Raw genomic sequence first — 12234 nt, 5'->3', positions numbered from 1 at the left:
GCGCCCTCAGAGGGAGGGCGGGATGGCGAGAGGTGATGACACGAGGCAGGGGACAAACAGGGAAAGAGATCGCAGGACAAAACGGTGCAAAACTAGAGGAAACAGAAGGGAGAGCAGTGGTGGGAAGTGTTTCTCTGTGGGTGGAACCACATCTGGGTGCCGGGTGTTCTAGATGCTCAACAACAGCAAAGCAGAAGGAAAACAGAAACCAAGAAAACAGCAGAGCTTGGCCTTTATGGCGCTTACAGCCCAGTGGGGGGAGACTGAAAAGAAACAAGATGAACGGGGAGAACACGTCGTGTATCTGATGGTGCAAAAGGCTATAGAGGAAAGGAAAGCCGGGCCGTGGGCGGAGCGGGTGCGTGGGAGTGCGGGATGTGTTGCGTGTTGCTTTCTGAGTAGGACCGTCTTAGAGGGCTCCAGGCCCGCAGGGGACGCGGGAGCGTGCGGTGCAGAGGCCTGCAGACGGGGTCTGGGCGGAGGGCCAGTTGAGCATGAAGGCCCCGAGGCAGGGCTGTCCCATCTGAGGAGTAGCGAGGGGGCAGCGGGGCTGGAGAGGAATGGGGGAGAGTGCAGATGACGGGAATGAATCAGTGCACTCAGTACCTCTTTCCCGCCCCCTCCCGCCCCAGGCGGCTCTTTTGTAGAGAACATAATATAGGTAACACCCCACTGAGGTTTTTAACACTGCAGTCTGGAGAAAGTTTCTCCTGATTCTGCACTGTGATATTTTAAAATTATGGTGTTTTGTGTATGTTTTTATTTCTAAGTTTATTTATAAGGATTTTAATGGCAATTTGGAAGGGGGCATATCAGGCCAGCGTATCACTGTGTTAATTAGGGTGTGAACAAGTTGCTGTATCAAAGAGATGCCAAAACACAGTGGACATAAACACGATGTGTTGCAAGCCTCTCTCCTTTATTGTGAAATTGACCTTGGCTGAACTTGGCTTCTTGCCCTAGTGGCCTGATAAAGATGCACTGTCAGTTGTATGATCAGGTAGCATAGCTTGTGTAGCTGCATCTTGACTGGGGGACGAACTGGTGGGAAACCATGGCATTGGCCTTTCCTGGGTTTGGTGCCTTTTTTAAGTGGGCATGTCCCTTGTGGGGACATAGAAGGTGTGCCCAAGAGATGTTAGGTCCTATCCGGACGTGGGGCTATCGCACCCACTTGTGTGGGTCTTTCTCTCACATCTGAGTTATTATTTTGGTGGGGTCAAAAGGCACTGGCCTCTGGTGGGCTGTGTTCTAGGGCACCTCCTGCTGGGGGAGTGTGCCTCTGGCTGCCCTGCTGGCACTCGTGGTTTTCTTCAAATTATGTGCAAATACAACTTGGATAAAAATAAAAGTGAAAGTTTTTAAGAGTAAACTGGGTCAAGTGTGGCCTATTCAAATCTTAAGAGCCTTTGTATCCAGTTGAGAAGACCCACTGGGGTGGTCATTACCGCAGGGGAGACATGTACCTCTCTTTCTCAGTCTGAGCCAAAGGAGAGCAGCCCAGGGCCGGGAGGGCAGCTCTGCCACGCTCGGCATGAGGCTAATGCTGTGGGCCCAGGTGGGAGCTCCCATTCTCATTCTCTGGGGGCAGCCAGGGGAAGGAGCAAAGGGCCAAAGGGGCGCATACCCCTCCTTGTTACAGGGACGAGACCCAGAAGTGGCACAAACCAATCCTGCTCACAAACTTGTTGGCCACACCCACCTGCAAGGGAAGCGGAGAAATCACTTGAGCCAGAGCCATATGCTCTGCCGAGACTCCAGAGCCGTGCTAGCCAAGGACAGGAGAATGGATAGCGAATGTGGCTGGCTGTCTCCACCTTCGTCGCCGTTTTAAACCCAGCCTGACTTTCTAAAAAAGGTTCAACTATTACTCCATTTGAAGCTAACCAGGACCTGAGTTTGAATAATTAAGCAGGCTTCATAAACTCGTGTTTGCTTTGGGCGCTTTGCACCCGTTTGTTGTAGTAGTACTATACGCCCAGTTATTGCTACCCTATTCCCATTTCTTACTTGCATGCACATTTCTTAGAAATTGTGTATATTCTGTCTTGCTGCCTGGTTGTTGTTTTTTGTTTGTTTTCATAAAATATGATCAACCAAGACAAATCCCTCAAACGATCTGGGGGTAGACACAAGGTAGCATTAGCAGAATGGTAGCAATAGAGCTATAAAACCGAAAGGATGTTTGGAAAGCCATTGAATCTCATCTCCTTAGTTTATAGATTGCCAGAGAGTCGGCAAGCCAGCCAGCAAATATTGTAAAAATATCTAGTATGTGCCATATACCTTGCTATGCACCTCAGGATAGGAGAGTACCGAGAGAGGGCTGTCTCCCTCAAAGAAATTATATCCTACTCCACAGTGTGATGTCAGTTCTCCAAAATCATGCCTCACAGTCAGCTTTACTTTCTTTAAAGGAAAAATTTGTTAAGGAAGTGGAAAGTACCAAAATAAAAGAAGATGAACTAGTCAAGTGCCTCCCCCTCCTTCAGGTGGCAGAAGAAGCCTGTAAGAGCAAACACAGAGAGCTTGAGGAGCTCAACAGTATTCTCACAGGTACATACGAAGCACTTAGTGACTGGCCTCAAGCCCAGCTAAGGATTTCACTGCTGTTTTCTCACCCAGGCGGGTCACCGGTCAAAGCAAGGGTGAAACCCTCCAGCTTCCCCCACCGCCTTTAGCTCTCTGTTTTCTAGGGTTTCACTCTCTTATCTACGCATTTCCTCTCCTCTGCATCACAAAACCTTACTATTGCTGCTGCCAACTTTTTCTTCTCTAAAGATTGTTTAAAATTAAGAATTAGTAACAAGTATGTTATGTGCTTTCTCTCTGTACTTGGTAAAGGCAGAATCAACTTCTTGATCTACTACCATGTAGAGATTTCTTTCTCTTTCTCTTTCTTAACGTGAGTTAAGCTCTGACTTTAGCTTTAGGAGTCAGACACGGGGTGGAGGCAGCACTGGGGAGCACCTGACTGCTGGGTTTTGTTATAAACCATAGTATTTGACTTTTAAAACCAGGTTTGTGTTTATTTTGATGAATGTTTTTTCAAGCCAGAGAACATTATATTTTCTCTCTCTTTTTTATAGCACAAAAGCAGGAACAGAATTTACTGAACGATTATATTTCTCAAATGACAAGAGACTTTTCAAGATACTTGAACAACATGGTAAAGAGTCCACATGTTCATTCTTCTTTCTTTTGCTAGAATGCTGGTGCATGCGCACAGTAATACTTACCTGGCACCATTGGCGTCTCTGGGAACTCCACATTGATTAAACTGACCCTTTACAAACACACACACACACACACACACACACATATATATTGATTTCAGAGAGAGGAAGGGAGAGGGAGAGAGAGAAACATCAATGATGAGTCATTGATCGGCTGCTTCCTTCAGGCCCCCGGTTGGGGATGGAGTCCAAAACCCGGGCGTGTGCCCTGACCGGGAGTCAAACCGCCATCTCCTGGGTCCGAGGTCAATGCTCAACCGCTGAGCCATGCCCAGCCCAGGCTAAACTTACCCTTTTAATACTAATGTTTTGAAGTTTTAGTCACAACATACATAGATATGTATATGTGTGTGTATAAGTGTCTGTATGTATATGTAAACAGAGGGAGACAGGGACTCTAGAAGCAACTAGCATGTCACCATAGGAAAACCATTGGGCAGCCTGTTTCCTTATTTATAAGGTAGAGACTGGATTATGCTTTCCAAGGTTCCTTTCTGATCTGTTACTCTGGTAAATTCCCATGAAGGAAAGGGTAAGTGGTCAGAGGTTGCAGGGTAGGGAGGGAGTGGATGAAATGGGAACAGGTAAAGAGATGTTTACTATCTTTTAAAACAATTTATAATCAATAGCTAATGATAAACATGTATGTGGAGTTGCTTCATTAATAATGGAAACATTCCATTTTTTGAGATGCACTGATTCAAAAAGTAATTTTCAACATGTTATGGGTATAGAGAAATATAAAGGGGAAATTATAAGTGAGAATACCACATATACAATTCTATTTTGTTAATAAGATGCTGCTACAATGATTATGAAATGCATAAAGATTATGTGACTTATAATAGTATAGTAACTATAGAGATTCAGTTGGGAAAACAGTAGGAAAATTCTGAAAAATCCATAAAGTAATATTATTTTCCTTCAAGAAATATGAAATCATCCCTGAAAATCCTCGACAAGTTTCACTCTCCTTTTCCCCACTTTTGCCAGACAGTTGCTCATATGTCAACATATATTGTATTTTGTGAAATTGTCTCAACAACTTACCTTGGGTCCACGGACCTGCTTCCCAGAGTCCATGAAGAAACTTCCATGAATCAGCTTTTGAATTTAATATAAAGTTTTCTAAAGACAGGTGTCCATAGCCTCTGCCAGTGGTTCAGGGATTAATTAGGGCTCCTCTCTGAACGGGGTCCAGGCAGTCTAATCCATGGGTGTCCTGCTCATTGAATACTCTGGGATAACTGTGGGCTTTACGTCTGAGCAGGATAAATTGAAGCAAGAATTACAACAATTACAAGATCAAGAAAGCGATAAAACCAAAAGTCATTTTGAAATTCTAAAGAACTTGGAAAATGAAATCTACACACATGACCTAATAGCAGAAGCCATACTCCTGGAAAACAGACGGTTAAAAGAGGTTAGTTCAAAAGCACTTCAGTTTGCACAGCGGTTTTGGTGCATCGCCTAGACCTGTAATAGTTATGAGAGAATAGCTCTTAAAAGTTTTTAAATGAAGCTTAAAGTACGTACAGAAAAGTGCCCAAATCATAAGTGTAGAGCTCAGTGAACACACCTGGGTGACCAGCACCCAGATGGAGAAACAAAGCATTACTGGGACCCAGATATCCTCTACGTCCCTTCCCGTCACTGGCCTCCTCACGAGGGCACCGCCATGCTGACTTCTGACACTTTGAGCTGGTTTTGCCTGTTTTCGAACATCCTCCGTATGGAATTTCTATTTTCTGAATAAGATGCTGCTGCGCGCTCCTGCTCAGCGCTGTGCTTGCGAGGCCGCGTGCTCCCTGGGTCTGCGGAGGGTGCCACTGTGTCGCCCTGCTGCAGCTCACTCGCCCACTCTCCTGTCGATGGGGGTGCAGAGAGCTTCTCCTGCGGGCTCTCACAAATAGTGTTGCTGTGGACATTCTCGGACATGTCTTTTGGTGCACACATGTACATATTTCTGTTGGGTGTACACTCAGGTGGGATCATGGAGCCATAGGGATGCATAATCGATTACTTCAGTGCCCAGCGCCAGTCTCCCAAAGAGGTAGCAATAATTGCCACTCCGGCAGTGATGTGTGAGAACGCCGGCTGTTTCACATTCTCACGGAAACTTGGTCTTTTTCAATCTAACCGTTCAGGAGGACGTGCAGTGGTGCCCCATTGTGGTTTTTATTTGCGTTTTCCTGATGATCAATGAAGCACCTATTCTAAATGTTGTGGGCCATGCATTTACCTTCTTTGCAAAGTGCTTGTTCTTTTGCCTGTTTTAAAAGTTAGGTTGTCTGTTTTGTACTGACTGTGTCTCTTTTCCCCAGTAAACCAGAATGACCTCTAGGTCAGGAACTGTATCAGGGTAGCCCAAGTGTTTGCACAATTCCTCACCTGTAAGAAGGATTCGGTCCCCTTTGGTGATCACAGTAACCTAATAATGTGGATAATATATTCTGCCCCTTTTACAGATGAGGAAACTGAGGCTCTACATTTTTTATTAGTTGGGAAGATAAAAGCAGTCCTACAGCAATAAGACTCTAAGGAAGAGAAGAATTCCTTTACCTCTCTGGGTAATTGCTGTCATTAGTTCAATGGCAGCAGTTTTCCCAATAGCATGAGCAGAATTAAAATGGCATGAAAGGTACTCAGGTACTTTGAGAGGGGAGGTGTGCTCCACAGAGCCCAGGTACCACATCAGTAACCTGCATGGAGCACATCTTTCTTCCTCTAGTCCTTGAACCAAACTCGTAAGGAACTCCATCCACTCACAGAAATATTTCACTCTGTTGTCTTCCTAGCAAGATGATATATGTTATTTATTAAAATAATTGAAATTTTGTTGCTATTTTGGTAACGAGTGAGCAAGTAAATGGCTGTATGAAAGGCTGATTCCAAAAGTTCTGCTTTTGGATTCAGCGCCAAAGCTCCTGACCCCCTGGATGACCTGTGCTTTTCCCTTACGCACTTGACCCTCTGTTTTGCTGATTATATCCCTTCACCCAACACCTCCCCCCCAAGCACCCACTGAGTCCTGAACCCTGCCTGGGGAAGGTGCAGTGACTACAGAGACAAATCAGACACTGCCCCAGGCCCTTAGGAAGCCCACCATCCGGCTGAGGAGATGGGCATAGAAACGAGTAATTACAATTCAGTGTGGTAATACATTTGAGAGCTATGGGAGGCCAACTGAACTAAGCAAGTCCACAAACAGTGATCCACGTTCAAGGAGAGGCAGGATTGATGACTTGGACTTGAATTTGGTTTATTTACTATAATATCTGCCAGCAAGCCATGCAAAGGCTGACACAAGGTCAAGGCTGCATGAGGAGACCCTGTACCATGTGCTTAAAAACAGCTCTATGCCCTCTCCTTCTATGGTGGACACTGCTTCTTAGATTTTTATCAGTAATTTCTAGTATCTACTATTTTTCTCCTGAAACTGGACCGGTGCCAAGTCTATATCCCCAAGCCCATCCTTTCTGAGTTCCCAGAGACTTTAGAGCTCCTGAGTATTGCGTGGTCAGAACAGAAAGCCACGACTTTAGTACCAAGCCACCACTGCCACCATCACCCAACCCAATGAGACACTTGACCCGAGTGAGCAATTCTGTGGGGCCTTCTGACTCAGTAAACCTTCTCTCTGAGGTCTTATGGGGAACCCCTCCAGTCAGGCAGCATTGCTGCCCTGTGACATCCACTGCACACACATTTTGCATAAGGAACATTGTGTATGTGTGTGATGCATTTAGACAATACCTTTTAATTTCTTTTTATGTAAAATTATATTCAGATGCTGTGTTTATTTGGGTGCTGAAACTCTTGCTAGAAAGTAGGATCCTTTATCTTCCTCACAAGAATGTGAGCTTGACAAGGGCTCTGTTCACCACTGTTACCCTTGAACCTGGAACAGTTGGTAGCCCAGGGAGGAATCAATAAATGTTTGCTGAATGACTGTACAAATAACTAACCTAGAGTAACGAGACTGCCTAAAGCAGTGACATGCCTTTAATTTCCAGTATATTGCGTACATAAAGAGCAGGACAGAGGAATACACACAGGGAGGAGAAGCCATGGTGCACATCTCCAGTGACCTGTCTTGGCAGCTGGTGGCTCATTGCGGTAAGTAATGTGTCATGGGTGATCTTTACATATAAAATACAAAGTTTTTCTTTTGTTTAAATAAATTTTAAGTCAGATTTTACTGATTTGCATATGCAATAAATGCACCCATCCTAAGTTCAGTGAGTTTCGATCAATGTGCATTCCACTGTAACCACTACCACCACAAACCAAATATAGAACATTTTCCTCCCTGGAAAATCTCCCTTATGTCTCTTTGTAGTAGCGTCCCACCCCACCTCCAGTTCTTGGAAACCATTGATCTTCTCTCTGTCACTAGGATTGGATATAAATGAAATGATGGAACATGCACACTTTTGTACCTGGCTTCTTCCACTCAGCAAACTATTATAAAGATCCATCCTTGGCTTGCTCCTTTTGTAGCTGTACAATATTTTATTACATGGATATAACATATTTTTAAATTTCCAACTCATGGACATTTGAATTATTTCCAGTTTGGGATTACTATTTATTTACAAGTGTTTTTTATTATTATTTTTTAATCCTCACCTGAGGATATGTTTTTTATTGATTTTTAAAGAGAGAGGAAAGAAGAGAGAGAGAAACATCGATGTGAGAGAGGAACGTCAATCAGTTGCCTCTCGTATATGCCCTGACCAGGGATCGAACCTGCATCCTCTTGGTGTGTGGGACATTGCTCCAACCAACTGAGCCACCCAGCCAGGGCTATTTGCAAGTGTTTCTGAAAAGATTTGTTTTCATTTCTTTTGGGGTAAATACTGAGGAGTGGACTTGCTGGGTTATATGGTTAGTGTATGTTTGACTTTATAAGAAACTGCCAAACAGTTTGCCAAAGTGGTTCTACAAATTTTTCATCCCATTAGCTGCAGGATACTCCACATCCTCACCTACACTTAACGCTTGAAATTCTTAATATTTTAGCCATTTTAATAGCTACATAATGGTATTGCATTGTGGTTTTAGTTTGCATTTTCCTGATGACTCTGATCAAGTATCTTTTCATGTGCTTTGTGGCTACATGTATATCATCTTTTGTGAAGCATCTTGAACCAACGATCTGTTGTAGCATAACAAATATTGCAAATCATTGTTTTCTTTGCTCACAAATTGCCGGTTTGGTCAGAGCTTGGTGGAGGCAACTCAGGTCTGCTCCCTGTGACCTCAGCTGGGACAGCTTGATATCCGGGGGTAATTCATCAGGTGGGGACTGGCATCATCTGAAGACCCGCTCACTCCCATGCGTGGCGTTGTCCAGTTTGCTGCTTGTTTCAGTGGGAGGGCAAGTCCAATCTAGTTCTTCTGCCATTTTGGGAGTAGACATTTTTACATAAAACAGTTTTTGAGAAACAAACAAATAACATTACTTTTATAAAATTGTCCAAATTGTTTCAGTAACCTGTGCATTTTGAAAATTTTTATTTTAGCACGCTATTTGGATTTGTGGGCAGAATTTCAGGTCACCATGAAGGTGAGTTTTTTGTATTACCTCCATAAGTATCGTATTTCTAAGAGCACTTACCTGACAACCGCGTCCAGTTGCGTGTGTGCGTGTCACAGAACTAGTGTGACCGTCACATCCTAAAATGTGTCCTTTATGCCAAATGTCACTATGAAACCCTAATCCTTTGGGAAACTGTCTCCCCACTCTACCACTTCAGTTAAAGTGGGAATGCCATTTTTTTACAAGCTCAATTTGAACACCCTGTTTTAGGACAAGCACACAGCGCTGGTCTCCGTGTGTTACCAGCCTTGCAGTGTCCCCTGTCCCTTCAGAGGCGGGCAAGCTCGAGTTTAACTCCTGCCGCTGCCGCTTCCTAAGTATTTAGGGTTTAACATGATCCCTGTTTAGCCTTTAAAACACTGGGTAAGGAAAGTGTTAGTAACGACTTTTTCAGATGAAGCTGCTGAGGCTCAGAGAGTTTAAGGAACTTGTCCAAGACCACTTAATGCGCTGACTCGGAATTAAAACTCTGACCCGGCCTGATCCCAAAGTCCTTTCTCTTAAACTTTAAGCCTCGCCGAGTCTCCTCTGCAACCCTGTGCCGCAGGAGGTGCGGTGGCTTTCCACGGGGCCGCCACCTCCGCCCTATCCAGCTGAACACTGGAGTTCACGCCTAGATGCAGACGACAGGCTTGTGCTTGGAGTGCTGGAGGCGGGAGGTCGAATGGATGGAGGAGTCAAACGGTGCAGGCTTTGTTATAAAGCCAGTCATGGGGATGTAATGTACAACATGGCGACTACTTAATACTACTGCATTGTGTGTATTTGAAAGTTATTAAAAGAGTAGCTCTTGAAAGTTCTCATCACAAGAAAAAAATTCTGTAACTATGTGTGGTGATTACGTTAACTAGATTTATTGTAATCATTTCACCACATAATACAAATATCGAATTATGATGTTGTACACCTGAAACCAATGTAATGTTATAGGTCAATTATAGCTCAATAAAAAAATTAACCATTGAAAACGTTTTTGAGTTCAGTCATCAATGCATTAAATCTCATTTACTAATCCATTTTCCTGAGATCTTTCATAGAGCTCTGGGAATTTGCTGTGTATACACACTCATTTTGCATGACTAATACCGATTTTGCATATCTATTTTTGGGATATGATTCACTGGACAGAGTATGTTTTTTATTTTATTGCAATTTATACTCACACACTCAAAAATGCTACTGGTTTTTTTTTAGGAATTTGTAAACGGTAGTGAAGAGACATTGCAAGAAATAAAAAATCTAGTACAAAAGCTGAATGAAAGAGATGAGAAAATTGAGCGTATCAGTATTTGGTTACAAGGGAATCTTGCAGAATTGCGTTTTCTAGCCAAAATGGACGTTCTTGGTAAGTAGAATCTCAAGAGCTTTGGGTAACAAACAACCTCCTGCTTTTTACTGTAGCTGGTGACATCAAAAAAGCCCTCCCAATAAGAGTGCCCACTAAATAACTTGGTATCCCCAGTAGCCCACCCCTAACCATGTCACAGACATTCAGCTGAACACTGATTATCACTTGTGGAGTCGAGCGCCGTAGTGCAGCAGTGTCGGACAAATCTCCCTTCTTCCTAAGTGAGTTTCCGAAATAACTGAATCTCAACTTCTTTCTGATTTTTTAAATTCTTATTTTAAACACTTTCCAATGCCCTCTGGGGCTTCTGAGATGTGGAAACATTCTATGTAGCAGGGTTGATTGCCTCATGAGTGAGCAGCCCAGTCTCTCCCGAGGAATATCAGCTTCATCCTTAATTCCTACTCTAATGTCTGGCTAGAGCCCTGTCCAGGTTCGGGCTGCAGTGAGAAGTGGAGGGGAGCCCTTGCACAGGTACAGCCCAGAGGTCCCGGGGGTCAGGAGGGAGCCCCTTGATAAGGTGGGAGGGTGGAGGCAGGAGAACAGAGTGCAGGGGAGAAATGTAGTGGTGAAATGAAAATATGTCACTCAGGAAGTGTATGGGTTTATTAGAGGCTATTAAGGTTTAATTCTGAAGAGCATCATCACTAGATAAGTAGTTATAAAGGTAGGTTGTATAAAGTAAAATGGAATAGAATAAAAGTAAAATGAGAAAAAGCAATAGAATTAAAAAAACATTTCAATAGTTGGTAAAAATCAACCTTCTGAGGGTATCACTGACAGAAGAAATAATGTTTTTGCAGCTGATGAAACATTTTGTGGGTAAGCCCCTTCTTATCACCCAAAAAGCTGTTTGGGTATGTAACAAATGAAAAGGAAAGAAAAGAAATCATGCAAAGTATATTCTCAGATTACAATGGAATTAAACCAGAATCGAACAACAGAAAGACAGCTGGCAAATCCCCAGATGTTTGGAAATTAAGCAACACAGTCCTAAATAAGTCATGGGTCAAAGATGACATCTTAAGAGATAAAGTATTTTGAACTAAATGAAAATGAAAACACAATTTATCAAAATTCTTGGGATGCAATGAAAGCAGTGCTTAGAGTGAAATTTATAGCATTAAAATGCATATATTAGAATTAATTTAAAAATAATCTAAACTCCCACCTTAGGAAACTAGGGAAAGAACAACAAGGCTAAAGCAAGCAGGGAAAAACGATTTAGAGCAGAAGTCACTGGAATTCATGAAACCTATATGAGCCTATTAACCAGTGTTACCCCAATAAATTTGATGAAAAAGGAAGTCATTGAAACTGAAAACAAGGAATCTAAAGGGAAAATGAGTGAAGCCATTTGAATGAAAAGCTGGACTTTAGTTAATACTATTGTATCGCTACTGGTTCACTAGTTGTGATAAATGGCCGTACTACTTAGTGTAAGAAGTTAACAAGGGGAAACTGAGTGTAGAGCATGTGGGCCTCCCTGAATTCTTTACACTATTGGTGCAATTTTTCTGTAAATCCAAAACTGTTATAAAAATAAAGATTATTATAAAAAATTTAAAACAAAAGCTGTTTGGGTGTTCCTGGTGCCAGTGAGACTGCCTGGGTTTAAGCGCATAGCGGGCCCTGCTTGGCCTTGCTTCGCTTTGCGTTTTCTGGGCAAGGCAGGGCCGTCCCCAGCAGCTGGAGCTCAGGCGGAATTTTAAGAGCTAAATCGTCTCTCAGTGTCCATCGCACTATTTTCACATCACTGAATCTTCAGTTTCTTTGTCTGAAACCTGATGGAACTCTGTGTTGGAGATTTAAACAGACTCTATTGGAAAGCCACGCTCACTGACTAACTGATGGCAGAGTCCCTTTCCCGTGTATCTTGAGGACTGTCTTCTCGATAGTCTGGGGAAAACGGAGAGTTGCAGTACGGAAATAAAGGAAATAAAGCAGAGGCACAGAGCGGGCCCGCAAGGCGGGCAGTCGCCGTCGCTTGCGCTGGGCGAAGGCTCAAAGGCAGGGGGACGCGGGAAGGGCTGCGGTGCAGAGGA

General features: G+C 43.4%; 1 protein-coding gene across 1 annotated transcript in view; it reads left to right on the top strand.

The window, feature by feature from the left end:
- The window catches only part of CCDC175 (coiled-coil domain containing 175), a 45892-nt gene that overhangs the window by 31220 nt on the left and 2438 nt on the right, over positions 1 to 12234 (top strand). The window contains exons 13-18 of the mRNA XM_081120059.1: positions 2418 to 2556; positions 3090 to 3169; positions 4507 to 4659; positions 7253 to 7355; positions 8765 to 8808; positions 10036 to 10186. Coding sequence (XP_080976185.1) covers positions 2418 to 2556; positions 3090 to 3169; positions 4507 to 4659; positions 7253 to 7355; positions 8765 to 8808; positions 10036 to 10186 — 670 coding nt within the window. The remainder of the gene's footprint in view (positions 1 to 2417; positions 2557 to 3089; positions 3170 to 4506; positions 4660 to 7252; positions 7356 to 8764; positions 8809 to 10035; positions 10187 to 12234) is intronic.

The sequence above is a fragment of the Miniopterus schreibersii genome, assembly GCF_964146895.1.
Source record: "Miniopterus schreibersii genome assembly, chromosome: 1".
Classification (NCBI taxonomy): Eukaryota; Metazoa; Chordata; class Mammalia; order Chiroptera; family Miniopteridae; genus Miniopterus; species Miniopterus schreibersii.
The sequence above is the reverse complement of the archived record's forward strand: the minus strand, read 5'-3'. Positions and strand labels throughout refer to the sequence as shown.